The following is a 26,046-nucleotide window of genomic DNA, read 5'->3' as shown; positions in this document are numbered from 1 at the left end:
ATGAAATCTAAAATTGAAATTTTTAAGCAATTGGTTTATTTTTATTCATCAAAGTGCAATATTTTCTCTGAAAAATATATTTAAAAACCTAAATAGTCATTTTTAAATATATTTTTTGAAAAATTTGGTTTCCATGGCAACATAAAATATTAGATTTTTAAAAAAAAATACTACAAATTTAAAAGCACAATATTTGCTTTATTTTTGCCAAATCTCAAGCAAATTGGTTGTCAACAATTTTAGATATTTGCATTTTAGTACACTATTGTGATAATTTTGTTGATATTACAAGACAACTCAGTCCTGAGGTTACAGCGCGCATAAAACAAGTCAGCACACAAAGGGTTAAGAGGGACGATGAATAACACAATGAATCTGGTTTTACTATTAAGGATGATACCACAAATTTTTGGTTGAAATTTTAAAATGAGTACATGTATTAATTACCGTATAAGCAGATTTTTAGCGGGGGATTTAATTTTGGCAGTACATGTATTAGCGAGGGTGACGAGATTGCTAAAATTGAATATCGCTAAAATTTAATTCCACTTTTTTTTGTAATAGCTTCTTTAATGAAGTTTTCAATATCGCTAAAATTACATCTCGCTAAAAATAAAATAGGATTACAAATTTTAAAGAACAAATTGCTTAATTTGCGTCTCGCTAAAATTTCCACTGATACGGTATTCATTTTAACAATGGATCACAGTTTGCTGTAGAACAGTGAAATGATTGCCATTTAATGCATTACTACACCAAGGTCATCAAACTTTGAACAATATATGACAATTAACGGTAACTGCAGGAGAAATTTGGATCATCAACATTCAAAGTCATTTACTTTATCTGCCCACAGAAGTTTGAATTATAATGGCTTTTCCAGTGATTTATGAGGAACTCGAATAAGTACTAGTATTTTGCCAATTTGTAATTAGTTGTCTGAAATTAAAACACAGAGAATAATTGATACACATCTAGTACAAGTGAATTGTATTTCATAGACACTGAGAGATTGGGTTAATTATTAGGGTATACACTCATTGTACAATTTGGTGAAGGTTCTTTTACATGTAAATGTAATGCACAGTTAATTATCATTAAACCAATGTAATGCAGCTATTCATCATTAAACCAGTTCTTCAAATCCAGCAGTGCATCATCCAGCCAATCATCTAACTTCTCAGTTTTTCTTTCCTGTTAATAATAATTATACCTTTAATTAATTAAAAAAAAGTATTTGTCCCTTTATGGTGACTAGCTGAATAATTAAAAAAATTATTTATATAAAATGTCAATTGCTATTCTCAAGACCATGAAAAGTTCATCCTTCTTGTTTCTTCTAGCTCAGATACCTGGTATATTGGTTAACACATGAAATATGGAGGAAACAAACAGTAATGAAGGTCAAAATTTATTGAAACAGTATAAAATGGGAGCAGAGCAAATTTAGACCTCTAAAAGATCAGAGATGGGATCAGGTGCCCTGGAGGAGTTAGCTTCCCCTGTTGATGGGTCACACTGTTTTCTCCTAATATCATGATTTGGCAAGCAGAAAAATCCATAGAAAATTAAGTTTTAAATAATTACCTTACCATTAGTAACTATGTATTTATTCATGTATTACAATTCCAAAATATATTCTACAATATAATATTGAAAGACAAAAAAAATACGTGACTAAGTTGTTCTTAAAGAACTATTAAATCACAGCAAAAGATGAGAATATTATTTACCTTTACTAAAATTTCTGAAACTGCAATGGAGTCTGGTGCAGTTTCTGTTAGCCTATGTTGTGGCTGCTGGCTGCTCAGTCTTCTCCAATCTGAGCCTGATGCAGTGTTACTCAGAGACTGATCTTCAATGTATGTACACTCCCTCAAATCCTCCTCCATCCCAGCAATATTCCACTCTTCCTCTGCTGCCATTACTGTATGGAAATGATCTTCCATATTTTCTGGTGGACTGTTCAAGTATTTTTCATTTTGACATGGCAGTTCTTCATTTTGACTCAGAAATTCTTCATTTTGACTAAGTGACTGATGAGCATACATGGATGAAATCAAATTCTCATCTTGAAGAAGGGATTGACTCTCTTCTGAGCTCTGATCTCTGAAGAAATCAGCATTTTTAACAAAGTCATGTGTAGGATTGTCAGCATCCTCTTCAAATGCACCATTATTATTGCTGGTTTCAGTGTTGTCTTTTAGGACAACCTGAGGCTTTCTACCAGCAATGCTGGGTTCATCCCATAAAATCTCATTCATGGATTTCGACATTTGCATGCTCTCAAAAGAATCTGCTGTTGTGGAAGCCTCAGTACTCTCCCCTGGCTCTGGGAACCAGTTTAATCTCTCTAAATCCTCCTCATGAATTTCTAGAAAGTCTCTGTCTCCTACAGGATCAGTTTCTGAGATTCTAAGTACTGGTTCATTTGGTTTGTTTTCTTCAGGATCGAGCATAGTTCTTCTTTCAGTACCAAAATTCTATAATGAAAATGATAAGTAGAGTAAATTGGTTTATTGCAAAAGCTCAAAGAAAACTGAAAGTTATCATCTGGATGGCAATTCATGCAGTTTTTCATTGAACTTTCTAAATAAAACTTAGAGCTATTCCTGGCATGACTCTAATATAAGAAAGATTCCCTCTAATTTTGAGGTTAAAAGATAGGTCAAGGTCACAAATTTGTATTTGGAATAAAATGGTACAACAGGAAATACTTACTCCCTCTGATTCCATTGTGTCTATTGGTTGAAAAATTCCAAATGACTCTGAGATGCTCCAAAGCTTTTTACTCAGGGACACTTGTACAGAGCCATCCTCTTCAACCTAGGGAGAAAGAAAAATATTAAAACAACTGCATTGTAGGATGGGGTGAAATGCAACAGAGGAGACCAGCAGGATTCAAACACAGAACCCAGGAACTCCAATAAGATCATCTACTAACTGAGCTACTCCAGAAAACACCAACCTAGACTCTGGCACTGGCAAGCCCCATTTATGTCATGTTTGTAGCACAGAATGACACCAGAAGAGAAAAATGTGTAAGGAAACAGCCTAGAAAAGTATTGCGTTTAATAAGAAAACTGTTTATATCTGAAAAAGGTGTTAATGAAGCTACTTGTCCAAACAGCTAACAAAGAATTGATGACAATTAATTGATAAGCTTAGATTTTAAGATACCTCTAGCAGTTGATAGCACTTTCTGCGGAACTGTTCACAGGACGATCTCAGCACAACATTAGATATGGACTTTGAGATATTTGCAATAGCTTGGCTGTACAGCAGGGTGGTCTGAAATTAATTGATGGATTGTGAAAGGTGTACTGTTTTCAAAACCTTAGAGAAAAATAGGAAATCAAAAGAGCTTTAGTCGGAGAAATTTGGTCAAATGACAACTGAATTTGGGTTCATTTGTTCTTACAAACACTTGTTCTAAACATACCTTTTCATCTTCTGGCGATTTGACCGGTGTAACAATTTTATCAATTACAAATTCCAAAGATGCCTTTATCTTTTCTTCATAAAGTTTTATCCACTTTGTACTGTTCTTTCTCAGCCAATGCAGAGCATCTTTTGGAAAAGTAGAGCAGAATATAGTCAAATCTTATAATCTGAAACTTACGAGGGCTGTTCGAAAATTATTGAGACATTGTGTATATTTTGCTTTCTAATGAACGTCTTTTGGTGCAAATTTGCACATATGTTTGACATACACTTAGAATTGATAAAAGCAAGAAATATTTTACAAATATTTAATACTTTCTCTACAATGGTATATAAATGTATCAATAATAGGGGCACCCGGAGCAGTCACAAAATCATATATTGAAAATATGTATAGCACCAATATTCTAACTCTTCTTGGACCCATAATAAAAGCGAAAATAATTCAATTTATGTGTGTAAATTTTCAGCTTTATTTCAAATTCATGTTGTGCAACTTTGTTAGAATTTTGATCAAAAATACCTTGATCATAAGAAAGTGAAGCGCAGTAGAGAAATCTGCTAACAACGACAAATTGGATTTTGACGTCAAGGGCGGAGCAGCCAGCATACCTAAAATTTTGTGTAGCGCAACGTAGAATCTTTTCCAGACTAAAATACCCGTTAAGACAATAACAACGAGAAAAAAAATAACGTGTTATGGTTTGTTATTTCATTGGTGTGCATTTTTTTTTACAGTCAATTCACCCAGAGTAAAATTAAAAGCTCTGGACGACGACCAGTTATTACGTACGGTATTAATATCGTCACGGTATTATTATCGTTGACCCGCGTTGCATAAATCGGCAATACATAATTCTAAATCATCTTTTTCTACAAATGAAAATTTTACACTGGGGTAGCAACAGCATACATTTTAAAAGAATAGTTTCAGAAAAAAGACATTTAGATTTTTGTAATGTTATATGTAATAACAAAGAAGGAAGAGTATTAAACGCTTCCCAATCGTTTCACATGCGAAACCATCTCCGGCCGGCATGACGTTAAATGACGTAGCAATGCTGCTCCGGGTCGATATACATATGCATGTTTATTATTTCACCAAAGCTTATCTAATTATCACAGGAATTAGAAATTTTGCATAAGTGTTTTATAAGTTCTTTATAAAATGTTGATAAGTTTTTGTGAAATTATCTCCGTCCTTCGTGGAGTAAATGCAGTTGTCTCAATAACTTTCGAACACCCCTCGTAATGGGAAGAAAGGAAAAACTTATGAAGATTTGAGATTTCAAGAGGAAAATACTGTTATTCTATATTATAAGGATTGGGACTTCAAAATTACTCCGATATATCCACATATTTGAGACACCAATGATCAGCTCTACATTTTAACTCAAATTAAACATACCTATTATCCTCTTAGAACTGCAGGGATTTTTGACACCCATGAAAGCATAAATTGACAAAACAAAACAGGGCTCCCTTTTGGTCCTCACTGGTAAAAATTCATGGCACTGAAGGTTGGCTGTGATAAAATCAGACAGTTGTATTTAAAAAAAAATTTAAAGCAGGGTTCATTCATTCATATATTTATTTGCATAATTTTAATAAAATTTAATCCTTGACTGATAGGATCCTGGTCTAGGCACCAATTTTATAACATAAAACAGAGTATGATTATCCATTATCAGAATTACTTAGCTATTTGGAATTTATAAGCGAGATAAAATTTTCGCGAGCTGTGGTTTGTTGCATATAAACATTAATAATACAATTATACGTGAGAATTTTAGCGATCAGACAGACTTGCGTAATTACGAGAAAATAAAGTCTCGCGAATAAAAAGTTATTTACAGTATTTACTTTTAGACTGCATTGAGTTTTCGGCAACCGGATGTATCCCATACTTTGTCCAATTTACAAAGCTCAAAACTTTCATAAGATGAGTTGAATCTCCAGTGTCATTCAGTGGTATATTTCCAGGACCATACCAAGAAAGCTTTAATGATATAAACAAACATTTCAATATAGATTTATAAATACCAGTAATTCAGCTATAATTCTTGTGCACTTACATTCATCTCATCTGTATGCAGACTATACATCAGATTTTTAAAAAAAAATCTTTTAATATACCGGTAGACAAATATGATTATTTTTCAATTTTAATTATCAAAAATTTATACCATTACTAGAGAGGGTGTGTTTGTTTCATTGTAACATTGTGTTTTAAATCCAGAGATGAAAAGTTGGAAATCCATATTTGGTTCATCAAGGATGTTAGGAAGATCCTCAATGTTACCATTCACAATACTGGGAGGTGAAGATGATGGAACATATCGCGTATCTCTAAAAAGATATAAATCAGTCAACAAAAAAAAAGATAACACACACACAAACAAATGGACAAAACAAAGATTTGAGATTTTTTTGGCTGTAAAAGATTGGATTGAATCTTCCTTAATCTTGTCACAGTTTAAAATCTTAAAATATAGTATATAACTTTTTTATATTTGATCTATTTTTTATTACTAAAAAGTATATTGAAAGCTCACTTTAGAATATATGCTGTATCTGTTGATAAAGAATATCCCTTCTCTGAAAAATCTTCAGTCACACTTTGCCTAAGTATCCAAAATAAAGAAAAAATATAGAGATAATTCATAAATTTGTTGTAGGAAAACTTGGATATCCCCCCTTTTCTTATCTTAAAGGGGAAATTAAAACCCCTAAATTATTCACATGTGAAAGTAAAACATTGACATAAATTTTACTTATGGTTAAACTTTTTTCCATGAAATATTTTTCATAAATATTAGAATTGGTATTTTTAGAATGCTATAATGTATTTCAGCTTCATAGCCATTTCCTCCAAGTAACACAGAAGCAGGTAAACCAAACCTTATGTCAAAGATGCAGTCATTTTCGTGAACTGTGAGAGATAATCCAAAGGACACCTGTTAGAAAATTAGATTTAATAAATTTATTAAATGTTTACATAAATTAGAAAAAAAATTTACAAGATATTTGAAAAGGGTAAATCAGTAAAGAATTCTTTTCACCTTAGAACATAGACTTATTTGTTTCATATAATTATAAAGTTTTTTCGCTTGTAACATCATGGAACTCTTATTTTGAAAAACCTGCCAAAACAAGAAAAAAAATTATGAATGTTTTATTATAGTAATTTTACAAATATATGGTCATATGGTGCAATAAATCTATATTACAATTACGTTTTTCTTGCATTTCAATTTGTCTTGCATTTATGATATTATATATTTTATATTTCCTTCCCTGGATATAAGAAAATATTAACCAGAAATGTTAATACCCTAATGTGTAGTACTGTGCCAAATGTTCCTTTTGTATTTGGTTTTGTCCTGCTTTTGGTGCATTTCAATCCATAACCATAATTTTCAGACGTCAAGATATAACTTTTCCTTGTAAGTGCGCCATCTTCACTGTAACTCGTACTTAAATGGCTCTCATTTTCAAGGGACTGCATTTGGAAAACAAGGCTTGCAAATGTCTGTAGATAATTTCCTTAAATGATAGACAATAAAAAAATAAATTAAGCTGTTTTATAATGAACACAAAATTATATTAAGGAAAATTGGACAACCCCCCCCTTCTTTAAGATTTTGATTCATTGCGTATCTATAATAGAAAAAATTTCATTTATTTAATAAATAAGTAAACATCACTATTCACCATAATTTGAAATGAGGGTTTCCAAGCAGAAGTACCTACTGCAGATGACTGTTGAAAAGAATGGATTACTTTAAAACATATTTTATAGACTTTAAGAAAGTGGGCGCACTAGATAGGCAGTCGGCAGGAATCATTGACACGAAACAATTCAGATTTAAATGTCCAAGCACCATGTAGTTTTTATACATATCTTATACAATGAACCTAGAAACTGCATGGGAATAGATTTCTGTCTTATGTTTGCTTATTTGTAAATATATATTTTTTTCAATTAAAAGGTGTCATGAAAAATACTCGTAAATTATCTATGCTGGATACATTTACATGTAATAGAATGTAATAGAAGTCTAACACTAAATAATTTTTGTGCTCAGTTTTCAAATGCTTTGAAAATATTGAATGTAACTGAAGATCGAAGTTGCTAGTTTTTAAAAAATATATTTTTTCATCAGGTGTAACTTTGCAGTTACATTTTCATGTATGTTTATTTCTATTTGAGAACGTTAGCAGTATAAAGGACAAAATGTGAACGCATTGAAAAATAAAACAATATATGTAAAATGATTTATAAAACATAATTTGCAACTTTATTCAAGGAGTATTTTTTTTTTTTTACTACCAATTCAAAAATTTCAAGCACAAAGAAAAATTCCAAAAAAAAAATCAAAAAAAAAAAAAATCACTGTATTCGAACCTAAAATACTGCTTCGATATGGCTCGAATCCTGCGACAAACCAGTGTAGCTACCGCGGAACACTATACATAGCTAGTATTTAAATCATTATTTAAAGTCAAAGCCCTATACATTTGGACTTCGTCAATTTTCTACCAGAAAATAAATGGGAAAAGTTTAGATTTTGGTATTTCTGGGTCGTCTCTCCATTTTTTAAACAACGGGAATAAATTTTACGGTTAAAAATACATTGATAACACATTTAAAATTCATGGAGAGAAGACCCAGAAACAACAAAATTAATGAAAAAAGGCTATAAAAGAGTCGAGTTTTGCATCATTTGACTCGTACAGCTATATTCAGGTGCATATTCAAATAAAATCAAACATATTTAACTGAATATTTGCCCATTTTACATTCACCTACAACACAGTCATTGGCTAGGTTTTGAAAAAAATGTATAAATCAATGATATTTTTTTTATTCTTTTTATGAGCCACTATTCCTGCCGAATCGCCATCTAAAGCGCCCACTTTCTTTGAGAAAAGACATACAAGGAGATGAATTTCATTTCGAGATTTCAATACATGTACAACTATGTAACTAAAAAAAGATTACGTTTGATGAGGAAAATCGGATTCTCGTTATGATGTTCAGTTGATGACCCAATCTGAACTTTGATGGACAGTTCTGACGTTTGTGGATGTAGGACAAGCAGCAATTCTAATATCTGGAGAAAAAAACAAAGAAAACCCGCCAAAACGGAAATTATTGTACACATAGATTATTCTTGAATTGATATATAAAACTAAATTATAAATCGGAAGTATAATTTAAAAAAATAGCTTAGCAAAGGTCACAAAATTTAAATGATCAGAAAATGTTTTAATTCTTTTTAAAATCTAAATATGTTTAAAAAACTATAGTTTTTAATTTTTACGAGAAAATTATGCTATTAAAATTGGAGGGACAAACACTTGGTAAAATTCCTAGAGAATACATGTATATATGGGGTTGGAGCGATGCGAGAAGTTATGGGAGGCAACAATATAGACCCTTGTGAAGGCTACTTTCCTCCACCATGTAGCTGCAGTTGTATATTATTATATTTCTAGACTTTAATAAATTGAAATTTTACATCCAATCAATCTGTGATAAAAATCAGATCCTTTGATCCGCTCACATACATCACTTCAAGGGTTTGTGTAGCAATCTAATAAGAGCGGATCAAAGGATCTCATTTTAATCACATTTGCATAGTCTACAACTTTCAAGAATTTATGGATATGACTTGTTTTTAAGAATATGTTCTCCTGAGATACATGTAACTTACATTTAACCTTTCAAATTGGAACTTTAACGTTATTTGAATAATCTGCTTATAAACTGCAGAAAAATATGAGTTAGTGAGCATATTTCTTTAGATAAAAGACATTGAAAATATGGAAACTAAACTTCTTCCTAGGAATTTTTCGTAGACAATGAATGGAAAAATTCATTGAAAACAGCGGATACAGAAATTCATTTTACGACGGAAAAATTACGAACATCAAAATGAACATGCAGGCATATACTTGATTCCTCTCTCCATATCAAATTCGACTAGTCAACATATTATCAAAATATTCATTTTACATGAAAATACTTTTAAAAATAGGGAAAATATATAATGTATTGAATTATGGATGAAATTTACCATATTTCATAAGCCTAAGACGCAGGCAATTGTTTTGGAAATAGATACTTTAACCCAGAGATCAATTAAAATATAACAGCTGTAGGTTAAAAAAATTATTTCCCAAACACTGAAACAAGTGCCTGTGGCCTAAGGGAATTTAACAGTACTGGCAGGAAATACACTGTGTGCGATTGAAATAAATACCTCAGCCAACCCCTGCACACATTTCACATTGTGTACAGTATCCATGATGAGTGTAAAAATCTAATCAATGGCTGAGTGATAAATTTCTCTCCATATTTTTTTGGTCAGCAGTAAACACAGAACAGGCGATTTGTTGACATTCGTAATTTCCCGCAGAATCAACATTTTCCGGATTCCAATCCCGATATAAAAGAGTGGGACGGAGGATATACTAGTATCACGCAGAACCCTTCAATTTATTAATAAAATATGTGCCTGTTATAATTTCCTTTGCTAAAGCCAATTATTCCATCATCAGATTTTTTTGTTGGAAATGAAAGAATATAAGTGGACGACAGATTATTTATTTCCAAGAAGATCAAGGAAAAATTATCTATTTTCCTCTTCTCTGTAAAAAAAAAAATGAAAAAGAGGAAAACATCGAACTCCAAAACTTTAATTCTTGAGAGGGGGGGGGGGGGGTGATAGCACTGGTCAGGGACAGATGATTTATTTTTCCAGACGGGAACAGATGACTTATTACCAACGAGGACAGATTATTTCTTTCCAAATCTGCCAGCCTCCCACCTTTTTTATTCTCGAGAACTTTATATTCGCGTAATTACGTGAGACAGCGTGCTCGCGAAAACCAAGTTTAATTCTCGTGTATAACAGTATTCCTTAGTGGAATATATAAATATAGAGCAATGACCACGATCGAATCGTGAAAAATTTGTTTCGCTTATCAAGAATCAATGTTTATCTCGCGAAAATAAGGTGTCGCCAGAATTTAGTGATCTACAGTACTGTAGTCCTCCCCTAAAGAAAACTGCTTTTATATGGGCTGAAAGTTTTTGGCGATAATATATAATTTGCCCCTGAAAAAGAATCAGCAACGTAGCATTGTTTTTGAAAGGGGCAGCCAGAGATAAAAAAATTGACGTACCTGAAAAAGTTGACAACAACAAAAAAAAGGGGGAAATTGCCCAAACTCGAAAATCCTACTTCGTGGGGGCGGGTGGTGGGTGGTGTTTGGGTGTTGAGATCAACTTTTTTCAATGCCAACTTTTTTCAGTCCCAATTTTGGGGGGAAACTTTTTTCAATGCCAACTTTTTTCAGTACCATTTTTGGGGTCATTCAGTGCTCATATCAATATTTCTTGTGGAATAAAGTTGGGGGGGGGGGGGAAACAAGCCTTTCAATAAACATAACTGTATCAGTTTTAATGCGCCCGGGGCGTATATTGTTTTTGTCCTTTCTGTTTGTCTATTTGTCTGTTGTCAACTTTAACCTTCACCATAACTTTTGAACCATGAGGGATAGAGACTTCATGTTTGGCATGCATACTTCATCAATGAAGCTCTTTCAAATGGCACCAAGGTCAATGACTTTGTGACCTTGACTGAGACCTATATGCTAAAAATAGCTTTTTCGAACATTCAACATAACTTTTGAACCATGAGAGATAGAGACTTCAAATTTGATATGCATACTCCACTAACAAAGTTCTTTCAAATGACACCAAGGTCAATGACCTTGTGACTTTGACTGTGACTTATTTGCTAAAAATATTTTTTTTGAACTTTGTTGCCGCCGGGCGCGTAGTGTTTCACAAACACATCTTGTTTTTTTATGATAAAGGAAGGGACACCCCCCCCCCCTTCAAAAAAAAAAATTAAGGAACTGAATCAAAATAGTTTTAGCTCACCTGAGCCGAAGGCTCATGTGAGCTTTTCTGATCAAAATTTGTCCGTTGTCTGTCGTCGTCGTAGTCGTCGTTGGCGTTGTTGTAAACTTTTCATATTTTCAATTTCATCTTCTTCTCAAGAACCACTGAACCAATTTCAACCAAACTTGCTACAAAGTATCCTTGGGTAAAGGGGTTTTAAATTTATTCAAATGAAGGGCCGCGCCCTCTTCCAAGGGGAGATAATTATGACTTAGTGAAAAATTAATGGCATATTTAAAAAATCTTCTTCTCAAGAACCACTGGGCCAGGAAAGATGAAACTCATGCTGAATCATCTTCAGGTAGTGTACATTCAAGTTTGTTCAAATCATGACCCCCAGGGGTAGGGTGGGGCCACAATAATTGATTTAAGTTTTAGATAGGAATATATAGGGAAATCTTTAAAAAAAATTCTTCTCAAGTACTGCAAAGCCATGATCAGTGATATTTATATGGAAGCATCCTCAGATACTGTAGATTCTAGTTTGTTCAAATTATAACCCCCAGGAATAGGGTGGGGCCACAATGGGGGGTAAAAGTTTTACATTGAAACATATTTTAAAAAATCTTTTTCTATAGAATAGCAAAGCCATATATGGAAGCATCTTCAGATAGTGTACAGTGAGATTTGTTCAAATCATAATCTCCAAGGGTAAAGAAGGGTCTCAACGGTGAATCAAAGTTTTACGTAGGAAAATAAAGGGGAAAATCCCAATAACAGAAAAGCTACATGTTTAGTCATATTTACATGTAAACATCCTCATGCATTGAATATTCAAATTTGTTCAAATCATAAGTACGCTTTGGGGTAGGGACGTCGGAAGCAATGGGGAGTCAAATTCAATTTATTACAAAGTAATATATACAAACAAAACTTTTAAAAAATCTAAAAAAATCTTTTTCTCAAGAAGTTATATGCATTATTGATATGGAGGCATTCTCAAGTAGTATTGGAATTCAACCCCCCCCCAGTAAACTTTTCTGTTCTGATATGATTAATGTGCTTTTTCCTAGCTGATGTGCTCAGGTGAGTGATGTGGCCCTTGGGCCTCTTACTTAGTATTCGTAGAAAGGCTGAAGATCAGACATATTTGCAATTTTTTTTATCTTTTAAATCATTATCCATTATCCTATTTCTGGATACAATGTACTTGGGTCATCCAGTTTTATAGACAGCATATTAGGCCATAGAAATATATCAATAGTTTCTCAGGCCAAAAATGTCAAGATTCAATGCAGAAGTTAGTAAAGTTACCGGGTAGTTAGAAAAATAGAAAATTGTGTTATTTCTATTCTCAAAATGTCAATAAAAATTTATCAATGCAGCAGTTATTGACCTCATGCAGCAGTGCCTGGGAAACTATTGATTATTTTCTTTGGCCTTATATTGAAGTAACTATATATCCCATGCATCCAAAGCACAAATGGCATAAAAACAAACCTCCAAATTTAAAATAATTTATTAAATGTATATGAAGTAACATTTGTCATAACAAGCCCATTTCAATCTTTTTGCAGATTTTTTTCACATAATTTGAAGTAAGTCATGAATTTATACATTGGCACTTAATATTATGGTTCCTTAAAATTCTCCCTTTATTCGCTTGTTACTGAGTTGTAATGAATCAGAAAACAGCACAATTTAAATTTAAAAACTTTATAGATATTTTTCACTTCATCAGGTCAATTAAGTCTATAGCACAGTAGAAATTAAGCCTATGCTGGAATGTTTCCACGAGTATGTAAATGAATTTCAGTTTATCCTCAATCGCCCTCTTCATCAGCCTCTTCACGAATAACAGGAACACCTATAAATAAAAGGAAAATCTCGAGTGAAATTTAATCATTTTACTTGTAATATTAATTAATTTTAGTTTAAATTTTTTAGTTTGAATCAATCATTTCAATGAATCGAAAATTGTATAAATTAAATTTATAAATATATGTAGAACAAAAAAACTTATTTGAAGCTTTTTAGAAATTAAATTTTTTTTTTCTCAAAATTGTGGCTTAAATTTCATAGTCTAGCTGTTTCCTTTTAAATTTTGCACATAATTCTTTATAGGATTAATATCTTTATTTATAAGTGAATAAAATTTTCCTAAACAGACAGTCTTGAATACTGTAGATTCCTAAATATACGTGTGGAATTAATTATCATGTAATTTCTTGAGAAGCACACACGCGAAATTAAATTATTTGTTTTTATTTTTATGGTGCTGAAATCTATGTTAAAACTTGATCAACCGTCCATTCGCGAATTCTTATTCTCGCGATTTGCTGTTGAAGCGCCCGTTTGCGATTAAAAGTACTCGCGAAAAATAAGGAATCTACAGTAATTATGTGAAAATTAAGGTCTCTTTAATATGATGCAATGTACCAAAATTATAAATATGACTGCAGAATCTACGACTTGATACAAACCATCGAGTTTTTTCAGTTTGGGGAGTTTCTTGGCCACATTGTCTCGGTATGTTCCCTCCCCAGATTCTTTTTCCTCCAGAGGATTCCCCACAAACACTAACTCTTCTAACACGGGTAAATCTGCCTATTTATTGAAATAAATCATATGTCTATATAAAATTATTATACATTTATATACATGTACCAAAGAAAGAATATGGGAAAGAATAGAGAGATATTATAGAGTAGCTCAATGCTCTTCAAAAAATTTGGAATTGTTTAAAAATAATAATCAAGGATTTCATTCTATGAAGGAGGAATTGATTTTAGTTATATAATTGTTATGGTACTCACCAATTTGCCAAACTCATTGCTGTCTTTGACAGCATTGTTTGACATATATAGGACCTGAAAAATAAATAACATAATTAACATGTGTTCAACTCCTCTCAATTGAACTTGATTAACAAATTTAACTTTTAAAAAAATGAACTGGTCTGTTTTTAATGAAAAAGAAGCATAATCATTTAGTTGAAATCTGACCTTTAATCTTTTGAGGACATTGATGCCTTTTAACTTTTCAATTAAGTTATATGAGATCCAGAGTTCTTCAAGAGTGTCACCGACAGCTTCCTGTAAGAGTCATTATTGAAGGTAATAATTAATATATATGTGTATATGTAAACATTAAAACAAAATGTGTGAATTGGTATTTGTTTAAAAAAATATATAAAATGTTGAGTTTTAGTCTGAGTTAGAAATAAGTCAATTTTTAAATAGATGGAATTGTATTTACAGACTTCAGATTCTTAAAGTTACTGTAGAAGTACTTTTTTTCCGCGTGGTATTAATTTACGCTATGTACGCGGTTTCAAATTTTCCACGGAAATTTGTCCAAGTGTACTTAATATAAACGTAAGGCAAATAGTTACAGTGTAAGAAATCCGCGTAATTTTCTACCCGGGGATTAATTAGAAATTAAGATTCCTGGGAATTATGATCCCGTGAAAAAAGTATGTCTACAGTAGTACGTCCACAGTAACCAGAGGACTGTGAGATCAAATATATACTCTAAATCATAAAAGTAGATACACTGTATTCTCAAACTAATCAGTATAAAATAGTATTTGAATGTAAAAGGGGTTTATTGAAGTTATACAGGTATGGTTTTATTTGCCTTCTGTGGTTTATAGAAAAGTCCACTTACCAAGCCTGTGAGAGATTTGATGTTGTTCCTTCCGAGAGATAAAATTTTAAGATTTTCTGAAAGGTAAAGATTTTTTTAATTTTTTTCTCTCCTTTTATTTCAGCAGTTTATTTATCTAATTAGAATAAGATTTCTTACATCTGTGCCATTTTTAATTACACTCTGTTTGAGTATACAGTGCAGATCTTAGAAATCTAATTTTAATTAGATTGAGAAATTTTCTCTATAGGAAAAATCTTGGGATTTAATTCAAGTTTTAAAATATTATTATTGATAAAATTTATCTTTCTGTATTCAACTTTATGTAAACTTTAATCTAGATGAGCTCTGTTTGCTTGACACCATTAGGAAAAATATGAATGTTGTTAATGTTATACAGTTTTTTAAAATCAAATTGAATTTACAATGTACTTACTCAAACCATTTAAGTTTGCAATCTTCTCAATACAGTTTGTAGATAATGACAGTTTCCTGAAAGAGTGAAATACATGCTCATTTCTGATGTATCTTCAAAAGAAATAATAAAATAGCTTATAATTCTCTTACAAAAAAGGACACCAAAATAATTACAAGATTTTACATGTAAAAATTGTGCACCGAATTTTCAGTTAAAGGTATAATAGTACAATGAAGAAAGCATAGGAATTAAAGTATAAATTAAAATTGTTATAATTAACACGGTCAACAAAATAAAAACTGTTCTTCCTAATAGCTTCCTAATTGTAACTAAAGGTGAGGACTAATTAAATAAACAATTTTATACTCACTCGCAAGATGCTAGTGTGGACAGAGAGGCATCCATTTTCTCAATGGGAGGGATCTGACCAAAAATTTTCACTTCTTTGGACTCGGAAGCTTTCTGTCCCATTTTCTCTTCCTGTCAGTAAAAATAATTAATTCAGGATTGAAATATATGTTTTGATTTCCTATTTTATTTAATATTCATAGTTGCATGACTAACTTAAATATACATACATGTCCATGTAAAACAGAAATGTACATGTATATATGAACAAGTCTTTTTGTAAACATCCATCACTATATAAATCATAACCTTGAAGTATATATGATATGAATTGCATGAAAATCTGCAAATAATTTATAGGGTAGTCTGTAAAATTTCTTGGTTACTCCAGTGATGTCACATTTTAATAAAAACATCCACAGTCAGAGTATACAGTTTTTTACTAGGGTTAGAGGGAAACAGTCGATCTGACATTGGACTGGAGTGCAATTTAATTTAGCTGTTGCTCAAGGCCGTAGGCTATGGGCAATAGTTTGCACTTGACGTTCCAACCGATCAACTGTTTCCTGAAACTCCTGTCAACAACTTTTTTTTTTTTTAAATATTTTTATACTCCTTTGCCAAATGAAAAGATAACTCAGTTTAGCCCCATTTAATTGATGCCAGCGAGCAACATTCTTTTTCAGCATTCCATTTTACCAGTTCCTGGACTGAAAGTCGAATTGTTGGACTTTTCAAAATAAGAAATCACATAGGGACTGTTTAGTAGGGGTAACTATAACAATACCTGTAAGGGAAAGGCTATACTAAAAGTCGAAAGCAGTGTTGTGACCGAATTAAAAATAAATTTATGTAATATATCACATTCAATAATGTGTATATTTAGAATTTTGAATCAATTAAAACATAATAATTACCCATTTTTGGAGAGCTTCTTTGATTGTTGTTCCTTTTCCTGCCTGAAAATGTATTGAAAACACAAAAGAGGTTGAATTGATATTTTGAATTTTATTCAGATCTTTTTTTTTAGAATAAAAAGATAATGAAAGACAAAACAAAATTATTTGTATCAATCTGTTCTGAAAACATTATGCTTAAAAATATCATAACAATATTTTTTTCTTCAATGTAAACAACTTGTACCCACCATTTTGAAGCTCTTTTTGTCGTCAAGGTGACAAGTGCGCGTCTATTTAATTTTTTTGTTTATTATTTTTAATTTAGTGGAATAATCGCTTTTAAAATATTCTATCTTTGAAACAAATTATATGAAAATTATCAAAAATATATATCATTTGCTGAAATTAAATATGGTCCTTGCACTAGGACCGCATAAATATTGAAGGCATGGCTTCCGGTAGAGCATTTGTTGCTTGCAGAAGAGTTTCATCATTATTTCGGGTAAACTGAGCATGATTATGGTTAATTTATCAAATAAATTTGAAGAATGAGAGCAACCACACTTCAGCACATTGCGCACAATTAAGATTAAACGGGTTATATTTCATAAGCTGTCAAAATGTAGTTCGAATTATCTCGAAGGTTGAGGTCGAATTTTCTCTGAGTGATGATTGTAACCTAGTATCTGCAGAAATGTGCATACATGTTTTACAGATTTACAGTTGAAAATAAAAATAAATAACTAATAAAATCATAAGCGTCAACAGTGGTCAAGCACACTATGATATGTGTACAGTATTGAATTACTGTTGCAATATTGAAATATATTATTATAAAATATAAATATTAAAGATTATGACACCTTATTCTTTATATGATCAACCAGTCACGCTTTTACTTGCACTGCCTATCCTCAGGAGAGAAAACAATAAAAGAAATACTTCTCATGCGTCGGGATCGAGATTCTTTGGACTCTTAAATGACGAAAGTATGACGTAAAATAAAAAGTCCTGTTGACTTAGAACGCAAACGATAGTTTTGTGGCATGGATATTGCATTAAATCGTTGTGGTGTTGTTGCGCCACCATGTTGCTATGCACCGCAAAGGATTATTAATGGAAGCAGCTACACACTGGCGCTTCGCGCCGCCTCGCTATGATCAACCAGTCACGGGTAGGAGAGGATATATGCAGACTTTGGACTCTGGTTCGATACAGTGTGGTGTTGGCGGCTTCATTATTAATGGAAGCAGCAACACCACATTGTCTCGAGCCATTGTCCAGAGCACAGACTCTTTCCTACCTCTTTCTGGTTTGTCACATAAATTGTGGTAATTTTGAATATTTATGTGTCAGTATTGTGACTCATGTTCAGCCAATAACAATATTTTTTCCCATCACAATTCAAATCATTTTACATTGACTCAACAGTAAACGAGAAATATTTCGTAAACTGCGATTGGGTTTTGGAATGTAACATGAAGGTTCAATTTCGGACAATGCTTTAATGGCATTGGTCAGTATTGTAATCAGCGACAAAGTATTTTCTTCTCATTCATCAACATCCAGAATGGAAGAGAATCTTACATTTTGGCCATTGTTTGCACAATCTAATTACAAATAACATGTTGGATCCACCCGCATACTCACTACACCAATATGTTACGACATCCCATAGAGGGTCACGTCACAGGTCAAATTCAATACTTGAAATCGCGATTACTTAACTTAGCGGAACTCTTTCTCGTTAAAGGTAGAAAACGTTTGTTAGATGGGGACAATGTGCTATTGAATACAATGCAAGATCAATCATTATGGAGTTTGTAAAGGCAGATAAGAATTAAATCCTGTTGAAATTTCTTGCGTAAAAATTTGCTGAACCAGCGTAATAAATCTTTGAGAGGAGCGAGTCCTCAGATGATACATTTTTTACGTTACTTTTTACTAAGCAGACCCTTCTCATTTAATTTTCATTGAAAATCATTATTTTTGAAAGCTGATCAAGTACTCTAAACTTTCCTTATTTGACAATCTACTAATTGGAGTTCAACTCTTGGAAATACATTGTATTTACAGCAGAGTGATTGTACGAACCATTCGATTGTCACTAATGTAAACAATGTTATGCCCCAGAAATCTTAAGAGATCTCAAGCTTTCTTGACTTCCCTGTAAAAGAGCGGTAGTAAGTTAAATAACTGTGAGGTACTGGCGATACTACATATTTAAAATATTGGTAGTGAAGCAAGTATGCGAGCAGATCTAACATCTAATTTTAATTAGATTGTGGTTTGCGACCATGGCAACACTATGGCTAGCAGAATTTTAAATGCATTATTGTAATACTTTTGTTAGCGTGTGAATTGTTGTTTTAATAATTAATTTTATTTTTAAATTTCTCAAAGTACCTGTATGTGAACTGAGTTTATATATTTTGTGTAAATGTACAGTTCTAAAAAGGGCTTTTGACATTGAACAGTTTTGTTTTAGAATTGGAGAGAAAGGAATTATGTAAAATTGCATTGTAATCATGATAATATAACATGATAGATGGTTTCAAATTTCTTTCTTCAGAAAACCAGCCTGTGTACCTCCTTCAGTGTCAAATGCAGTCCATCACTTTTGCAAATTCTGTCTGTAAGGTATGTAAAGATCTTAAAAATCTGTCAATGTATAACATCCCAAGCCACAGATTTTGCGTCCATTTATTTCCAGTTTTTTGTTTTTTTTTTTAATAGAACATGTGGCTTGTGACAATGGTCAATTTACAGCTTCTACACTTTGTTTCATCTTGTTTTAGTCCTTTAATTGTCAAAAATTCTGATCTATCTCATAATATTAGAATTTCTTACTTAAAAAAATTCTCTCTTTTGAATTTTAGAAAACACTTTCACTGAACTCTCTAATTTACAATTTCAGTCCTTCCTATCACTTTCGATGGCACAGTGGAATAAGCACAACAGGTCAACAGCAGACAGAAGAAGAGGACGACCTTTACAGTAAAATCTTGGTGGAGGTCAAAGGTCATGAACGCAAGGTTCTGGACAGTTATTACTGGTACCTGAAACAAACAGCATTTCATTTAGACCTAGGCCCCCATGACACGTAAGTTTAAATACAATACATGGGCTATATTTGCCCTTTCAACAATATTTCTTCATTTTAAATTTGCACAGCTACTGGTTTGCTTAAGAAATTTTTCTGTGTTCTTTGAATTTGCACACGGCAGCACCTATTTTTATCAAAGTACTCAGAAGTACAGAGAGCCGGGCTCATTTACAGAGTAGAATTTTCTTACACGAATCACGTTTATATTCTGATGAAAAAATTATTTTAAAACTATCAATATAAATGATAAGACACTGACAGTGAGTTTTTCACGGTCCGATTTTGTCAGAATCAGAATTAATCTGGTACCGCAGCTGAATGTAAACAAAGTCTGGTTCCCTCTCCTGCTTTACCTCGTACATGTATGTGTAAAGAACTACGATAACACTGATTATCAAAAATCCTTACGCTAATGAACTATGTTCTTTGACTTCGGACTGATGTTTTCAAAGTCATTTCTTCTAATGTATATTTATATAGATAAAACTTTGTTTTATTTTTGTTGCTTTATTTAGCGTTTGTATTATCTCAAAAGCGGTTGAGAGTATAGAACTATATTTTTGCACGTAACTTTAAAATGGCGACTATGGGGTTGACATCCTGCCTTGAACAGGATGACATAAGCCGGCAATTGCTCTTTGAGCAATAAGCCCGGCAAAAAATCACCCACTTGTAATGAGGGTAAAAGAGGTGAAAATAAAACGGGGGGTGGGGGGGGGTAAAATTTTTTCAGTAAACAGTATTTATCTGTTGGAATATACATTAGTACTGAATTTTTAAATTCCTTTCTTGCCCAAAAAACTTCATTTTTCTGAAGAATAACCAGCATTATGCGAAATTCGGCAACTGACTCTTGATTAATAAAATTATTACTTAAAAAGACTGATTTTGCATTTAGATATGTTCAGAGAAAACCCACCTTTGATAAATTGACCTTGAACAAGTCAGTGCATATCTTCAAGAAGCACCGAGTGCAGTACGAAGCTAGGACACACGTTAGAACATTTATTGTAAGTTTACTGAAGTCTTCTTTTTCCTCTGCTCTTGTAGTTTGATTTTGCTTATTGTTCAATAAACGAATGGGTGAAGATTTCAATCATGCTACACCTGTTGTTTTTCAGTATTATAACCTCACTGGGTCAACGGCCAGAACATTTTTAGAATACATACAGAGAAACCTGCCAGAGGGGGTGGCCATGAAAGTTACCAAGGTAAATAATTTATACATGTACATTAAGGGAACTCTGTACAATGCACACTAGAGAGTTTTTATTCTGTGGCATTTTTATAGTTGAGTGGCCTGCCCTCAGTTCTGAATTATATCAGACATTATTAAATTTTTAATCACTTCAAGCAGTCTGAGCATCTTTTAAGACCAAAATTCCTGCAAGCTAATTGAAAATTGTGTTGTATATATTTTATTATTATAAAGATAAGCAAAATTTATTTCTTTTCATTGTTCCCTGAACAATATTTCTTGGGGCAAATAGCAGGTACTTTATGCAGAAAAAGAAAAAGATAAACTCAAATATTACATACTTATTTATACGAGGATTGATCCAAAAGTAATGTCACTGTTTCCATATCTTTAATATTTGGCGTCATATTATCAAATATAATGCACCAAAAGATGCATAAACGTAAATCTAGTCAAAATTGAAAATTTCATTTAATAATGTTCAATTGAATTCATTTTATAGATGTTTAAAACATTAAACATAGGGGGTGTCGCCGCGTCACCCCTAAACGTCACGTTTTAAAGTTAATATTGTTAGAATGAAAAAAGAACACATTTTAAAAAAGTATCTAAAAAATCGTCTTATCGTCCAATATTTATTTTATTCCAAGACAAAATTTACGACATTTTCTAATCTTTAGTTAAACATTAAATGGCAGCATCGTTTTTTTTTCATCATAAACAGTATTGTTTATATCTGATGTATTGCAGGAAGGAAATGTCGAAATGGAATAAAACACCGAAACGAGTTGTAATGTATTTTTCCTTCAAAATCTGGAAATCACAAGTAGAAACAGTTATGATGGTAAATCAAACTCGCAGAGGAAAGAATGTTAACGAGAGACTTGTTCATAGATGGTTTCAGAGAATTTGGGCGGGTAATAGGTAAATAAATGATCATTTGGGGACAGAAATACCGAAAGATAGGAGGTGAGGTGGAAATGTTCAATAGCGTCGACGTTGTCGTAAAAGAGATTAGTGGCACTTTGAGTGATATGAGACACTTTTAAGTTTGTCTTATGGTATTGTTCAAAGAATTTTGATGAAGGATTGAATTATAGATAAAGTGTACAATTGGTGCCAATTGTTCTTAAAGAAAATAAAATATGTGAATGTTTTGTGAATATCATTTTTTTTTAATAAAACGATGGGAAGGCGTTTTTAAAAGTGTGTGACGGCGCATATCCGTTTTATGACGTTATTTAGGTGCGGCGACTACCATAATCACACTTTGTGTTTAATTCGCTATTTTGAAAAGTATAAATCGTTTTGATTTGAATTTTTCAGGACTGATTTAAAATAAATATAGCTTCCATCGTGTAAAGTTTTGTTAATTTACGTCGACTAGGAGAAATTTTATCGAAGTTGTGACATTACTTTTGGATCAACCCTCGTATAATAAAATATTGAAAATTAATGACTTTGTCAAATCTTGCATGTAGTTCAAAATGGAGAGACTACCAGATCACTTACAGAAAGACACTATTGTCAAACTCAAGGAGATGAATGAAGCTACGTATCTTCCTCCTGAAAAAGCGCAAAAGAAAAAAGCTTTGACTTCACCTGAGCTAAATCCTAAAGTTTACAGTGGAGGAATTCCAAATCGTCTTTTAAGTACAATATTAACGAAGAAACAGGACTTACCAAACATTGCACGAGAACATGCCAAAGTAACTGTTGCAGGGAAAGAGCATTTAGAAGTTGAACCAGCTAGAGAGAAACATACAGAAATACAAGCATCTGAACCAGAACACAAAGAAATCATTAAATCTGCACTTGAACATAAAGAGGTGATATCTTCTGAACCTGAACATACAGAGGTGATTCCATCTGAACCTGAACACACTGAGGTGATTTCATCTGAACCTGAACATACAGAGGTGATTTCATCTGAACCTGAACATTTGGAAGTAATATCTTCTAAACAAAAGTCGACAGGAGTGTCTGACAGCTCAGTCAAAGAGGCTGCTGACGAGAAAGAACCTTCGTCTTCTGACAGTGACAGTTCTGACAGCTCAGATGACAGTGACGATGAAAGTGAGGATAAAAAGGATGATAAAAGTGATGAAGGTCTCAGTGATAACAAAGGGAGTGTTTCTGAGGAGAGTAAAGATGAAAAAGACCCAAACAAAAAATAATGTGAACAACTAATAAAATATGCTGGATTGGTGTGAATGGTTTTTGTATTGAGTATGAATGAATGCATTGAAATTGATTTATAGGTTTAATAATAAAGATGTTATGATGGAATGTTCTTTTTATTCTAAAGTTGATGAAAGTAAACCAGTAGATTTTATTTGCAGATAAATATTTTCTTTGTTTCAAGTTAGTATGTATGAGGATACATTATGCACAAAGGTTTAGAGCAAAGTGCCGCTTCCTAAATTGTGAAATTCAAGTCCCCAGGATCAGGAGATCCGATGTTACAGCAGCTCTGCTATTGAGTATTTTATTAACAAACTAAGTCATGCTTATTATGAATTGTGAATTCCATGGCCTCTGGATCAGGGGTTCCTATATTAGAGCAGGGCTCTACTGGCAAGCTCCAGACAGCTCAGTATTACGTTACGCTTCAACTCCATATTCGTAGGGCACGAAAGTAGTCCCGGAGAATTGACACTGTATGGAGTTTGCTCTACTGGTCATATATTGAAAATAAGTTTATTTGAAATTTTATTTTGTTCCTGGATATTTAGCGGAAAAACTAAGTGCAAAGATAAGCAAGAGCGTTTCTTCCAAAATTGTGAAAATCTTGACACCAGGGTCAAACTCCAAGGTCAAGGTCAAAATCAATGGTACTTTGGAAAAGTATGTGTGACAAAAAATATACAAGTGGTTATAAAAGCCCAAACACTGACAGTTCAAAAGGTATGACCAAGGTTAAAAATTTAACTCCAAGGTCGAAATGGAAAAAAAAAGGTATCCAAAGGATGGTCTAAGCATCAGGAATATGCTCGAGAAATATTAAAGCCCTAGTAGTAATTGTTCAAAAGTTAAGCCCAGGTTAAAGTTCAAATTTTGTAAAACTGGGTTGAACTTTAAGTCAAGGTCAAAAGGTAAATATTTATACCCATGGAAAAGTTTTTTTTTACTTAAAATGCTATTGATTAATAAAGACCTATCACCAAGTGCGCAAAAAAAAAAAAAAAAAAAAGAAACTCGTTAATTTACTCACCTTGTCATTGGTCATTTCAAAATTATTTTAAATTAAAAAAAAATCATTCTGATTATTCATATACAGACATGTATATACTCTGAAGTTGATTCTAAAAAGATGCTTGAGTTTCTGATTTACTCTACATGCATCTATGTAGGTTTTGGAGACCAGGTCTTCCAAATATCTTTCGGAACTCCCAGGGACACCAATTGTGCCCCGTTATTGGTAGACCTATTTATTGTACTGTTATAATGCAGAAATTTAAGAGTAATTACTTCATTCAAATGTCAACTTGATATACCCAGTAAGTTTAGAATAAAAGATATATCACAGAGTCTGACTCATCGTTTTCATATTTGGATATTTTACAAGAAAAAAGACATCAATGTGATGACTTCAAATTTTCTTTCGTAAACTTTTCTTGCTTTATGTTAGTAGCAATATTCCACCTGCATATGGGGTTTACGTCTCCTAATTGATTAGACTTGCATGAGTATGCTGTACGTACAAACAATTTTTAAAATGAGCCAAGCTATTGACAAACAAGTTGGAAAACAAGAATATCAACGGTCTCGTTTAAAGTAATGTTTTTCCGAGTTCATTACAATGACCTTGTCAAAAAAAAATACAATTCGCCGACTGGCGTTTAACAAACTAATTGTTAAGTACCGGGTAATTATTATCACACTGAATTTTCAACGGATTTTTCAGTTTTTACCGATTTTAACAAAGAAAACTTGGCAGGTTTACCGGAGATGTTCACTCCTCCATGATATCTTATCCCGCTTCTAATTGTTTTTCGAGGCCCGTATTTGCTTTGCTCCTGTTTTGTATTGTTTAAATGACTTTTGAACATAATTACTATTAAATTTCATGTACCATCTCGCTTCCTAATCCGTCATTACATAATAAGTTAATATTATTATTACCTATTAAGTTAAAGTTTTTTTCTAAGAAGACTATAAACTTCAAAGATGGTTATAAACAAATAAAGACATTTAAATACTAGCATGTCCTTTTTCATGCATTTTTGTTGCGGGAGGACTTGATTTTCAATCAACTAGACCTTGATAAAAAAATTTAACTGCCAACCAAATTTATATCCCTCTGTTATTTGTGCTTACTTCCACAATTACTCGCTAATCGAATCGTTATCCGACATCATAAAGCCAAGATAACCGCGAGCATCTTCTTTGATTGGAGAGATGGAACTGAAGCTGACCTTTTCTTTTACTGCATACCGTAATAATTGCTTCCGGGAACTATACACCTTAGTTTGGAGTTTAATTGAGATTTTAGTAATACTTTACAGCTTGAGTCCATGCCCATTTAAGAAAGCTGGGAATCAACAAATGAATCGTCAGATATACATGTAACTTCATTTGTTAGATTTGAAATCTTAAGTTGTCAACTACATTTGGAAAAGAAATATTTCATACATTTTAGTTTTAAAATTTGATCACTTTTGAATAACTTTATGGAGCTCTTCTTCTAAAGGAGATCAATATAGTCTAAAAATGGCCACAACCACCCAACCCTCTTAAAGCTGCACATAAGCTTCGGTGTCGAATTCTCCCTTGAAGCATTTGCACACCTCTCTGTATAAGACGAAACAGTTTTACTATGTGTATCCTAGGCAACGATTTATGGTAACGATCACATTTATGAAAATGATGTGTTAAGTACATTTTGCTTATACAGATAATAACAAATATAACACTCGATTGTCTTATAATTATAGGACGAGTAGCGCTGCCCGACCACTTAAGCAAACAGTTAAATCAAAAGAAATTCGATTGATTTTTGCATTTTTATGCTTTAATCGTAGAAGAACGGGAGAACATGAATATTTGCACAAGAATTAATACGAC

General features: G+C 32.5%; 3 protein-coding genes across 3 annotated transcripts; 1 reads left to right on the top strand and 2 right to left on the bottom strand.

Moving 5' to 3' along the window:
* Positions 1-715: 715 nt before the first annotated feature.
* Positions 716-9,849, bottom strand: LOC134239198 (uncharacterized). Its single transcript, XM_062721369.1, has 15 exons — positions 9,714-9,849; positions 8,450-8,561; positions 7,159-7,206; positions 6,779-6,990; positions 6,507-6,587; positions 6,346-6,401; positions 6,000-6,068; positions 5,631-5,793; positions 5,308-5,443; positions 4,853-4,969; positions 3,443-3,570; positions 3,181-3,291; positions 2,722-2,826; positions 1,734-2,483; positions 716-1,194 (listed from the first exon to the last, which is right to left on the bottom strand). Exons 1-15 carry the CDS (start codon positions 9,756-9,758, stop codon positions 1,117-1,119), a joined length of 2,211 nt encoding a protein of 736 aa, XP_062577353.1. The 5' UTR covers positions 9,759-9,849; the 3' UTR covers positions 716-1,116.
* A 3,016-nt stretch (positions 9,850-12,865) lies between these two features.
* On the bottom strand, positions 12,866-16,977 carry LOC134239174 (dynein axonemal light chain 1-like). Its single transcript, XM_062721339.1, has 9 exons — positions 16,924-16,977; positions 16,694-16,735; positions 15,799-15,908; positions 15,447-15,502; positions 15,032-15,087; positions 14,368-14,457; positions 14,179-14,232; positions 13,846-13,969; positions 12,866-13,229 (listed from the first exon to the last, which is right to left on the bottom strand). Exons 1-9 carry the CDS (start codon positions 16,924-16,926, stop codon positions 13,186-13,188), a joined length of 579 nt encoding a protein of 192 aa, XP_062577323.1. The 5' UTR covers positions 16,927-16,977; the 3' UTR covers positions 12,866-13,185.
* An 87-nt stretch (positions 16,978-17,064) lies between these two features.
* LOC134239173 (uncharacterized) lies at positions 17,065-23,264 on the top strand. Its single transcript, XM_062721338.1, has 6 exons — positions 17,065-17,177; positions 19,248-19,315; positions 19,593-19,778; positions 20,680-20,791; positions 20,903-20,992; positions 22,461-23,264. Exons 1-6 carry the CDS (start codon positions 17,124-17,126, stop codon positions 23,154-23,156), a joined length of 1,206 nt encoding a protein of 401 aa, XP_062577322.1. The 5' UTR covers positions 17,065-17,123; the 3' UTR covers positions 23,157-23,264.
* Positions 23,265-26,046: the final 2,782 nt, after the last annotated feature.

The sequence above is a fragment of the Saccostrea cucullata genome, unplaced genomic scaffold, assembly GCF_032062105.1.
Source record: "Saccostrea cucullata isolate Sc308-1 unplaced genomic scaffold, CSIRO_AGI_Scuc_v1 ctg169, whole genome shotgun sequence".
Taxonomy (NCBI): domain Eukaryota; kingdom Metazoa; phylum Mollusca; class Bivalvia; order Ostreida; family Ostreidae; genus Saccostrea; species Saccostrea cuccullata.
This window is presented reverse-complemented; position numbering and strand designations above follow the sequence as displayed.

What these genes read in the sequence shown, in the direction of transcription:
- LOC134239198 (XM_062721369.1), bottom strand. Translation starts at nt 9,758, where the DNA reads ATGGATACTGTACACAATGTGAAATGTGTGCAGGGGTTGGCTGAG. An exon ending in GATACAGCATATATTCTAAA is followed by an intron (nt 5,794 to 5,999) that starts GTGAGCTTTCAA and finishes ATATCTTTTTAG; the next exon opens with AGATACGCGATATGTTCCAT. An exon ending in AATCGCCAGAAGATGAAAAG is followed by an intron (nt 3,292 to 3,442) that starts GTATGTTTAGAA and finishes AATTAATTTCAG; the next exon opens with ACCACCCTGCTGTACAGCCA.
- LOC134239174 (XM_062721339.1), bottom strand. An exon ending in TCCACACTAGCATCTTGCGA is followed by an intron (nt 15,503 to 15,798) that starts GTGAGTATAAAA and finishes TCACTCTTTCAG; the next exon opens with GAAACTGTCATTATCTACAA. An exon ending in TCAAATCTCTCACAGGCTTG is followed by an intron (nt 14,458 to 15,031) that starts GTAAGTGGACTT and finishes TGACTCTTACAG; the next exon opens with GAAGCTGTCGGTGACACTCT.
- LOC134239173 (XM_062721338.1), top strand. Translation starts at nt 17,124, where the DNA reads ATGGCTTCCGGTAGAGCATTTGTTGCTTGCAGAAGAGTTTCATCATTA. An exon ending in GAGTTTCATCATTATTTCGG is followed by an intron (nt 17,178 to 19,247) that starts GTAAACTGAGCA and finishes TTCTTTCTTCAG; the next exon opens with AAAACCAGCCTGTGTACCTC. An exon ending in GACCTAGGCCCCCATGACAC is followed by an intron (nt 19,779 to 20,679) that starts GTAAGTTTAAAT and finishes TTTTGCATTTAG; the next exon opens with ATATGTTCAGAGAAAACCCA.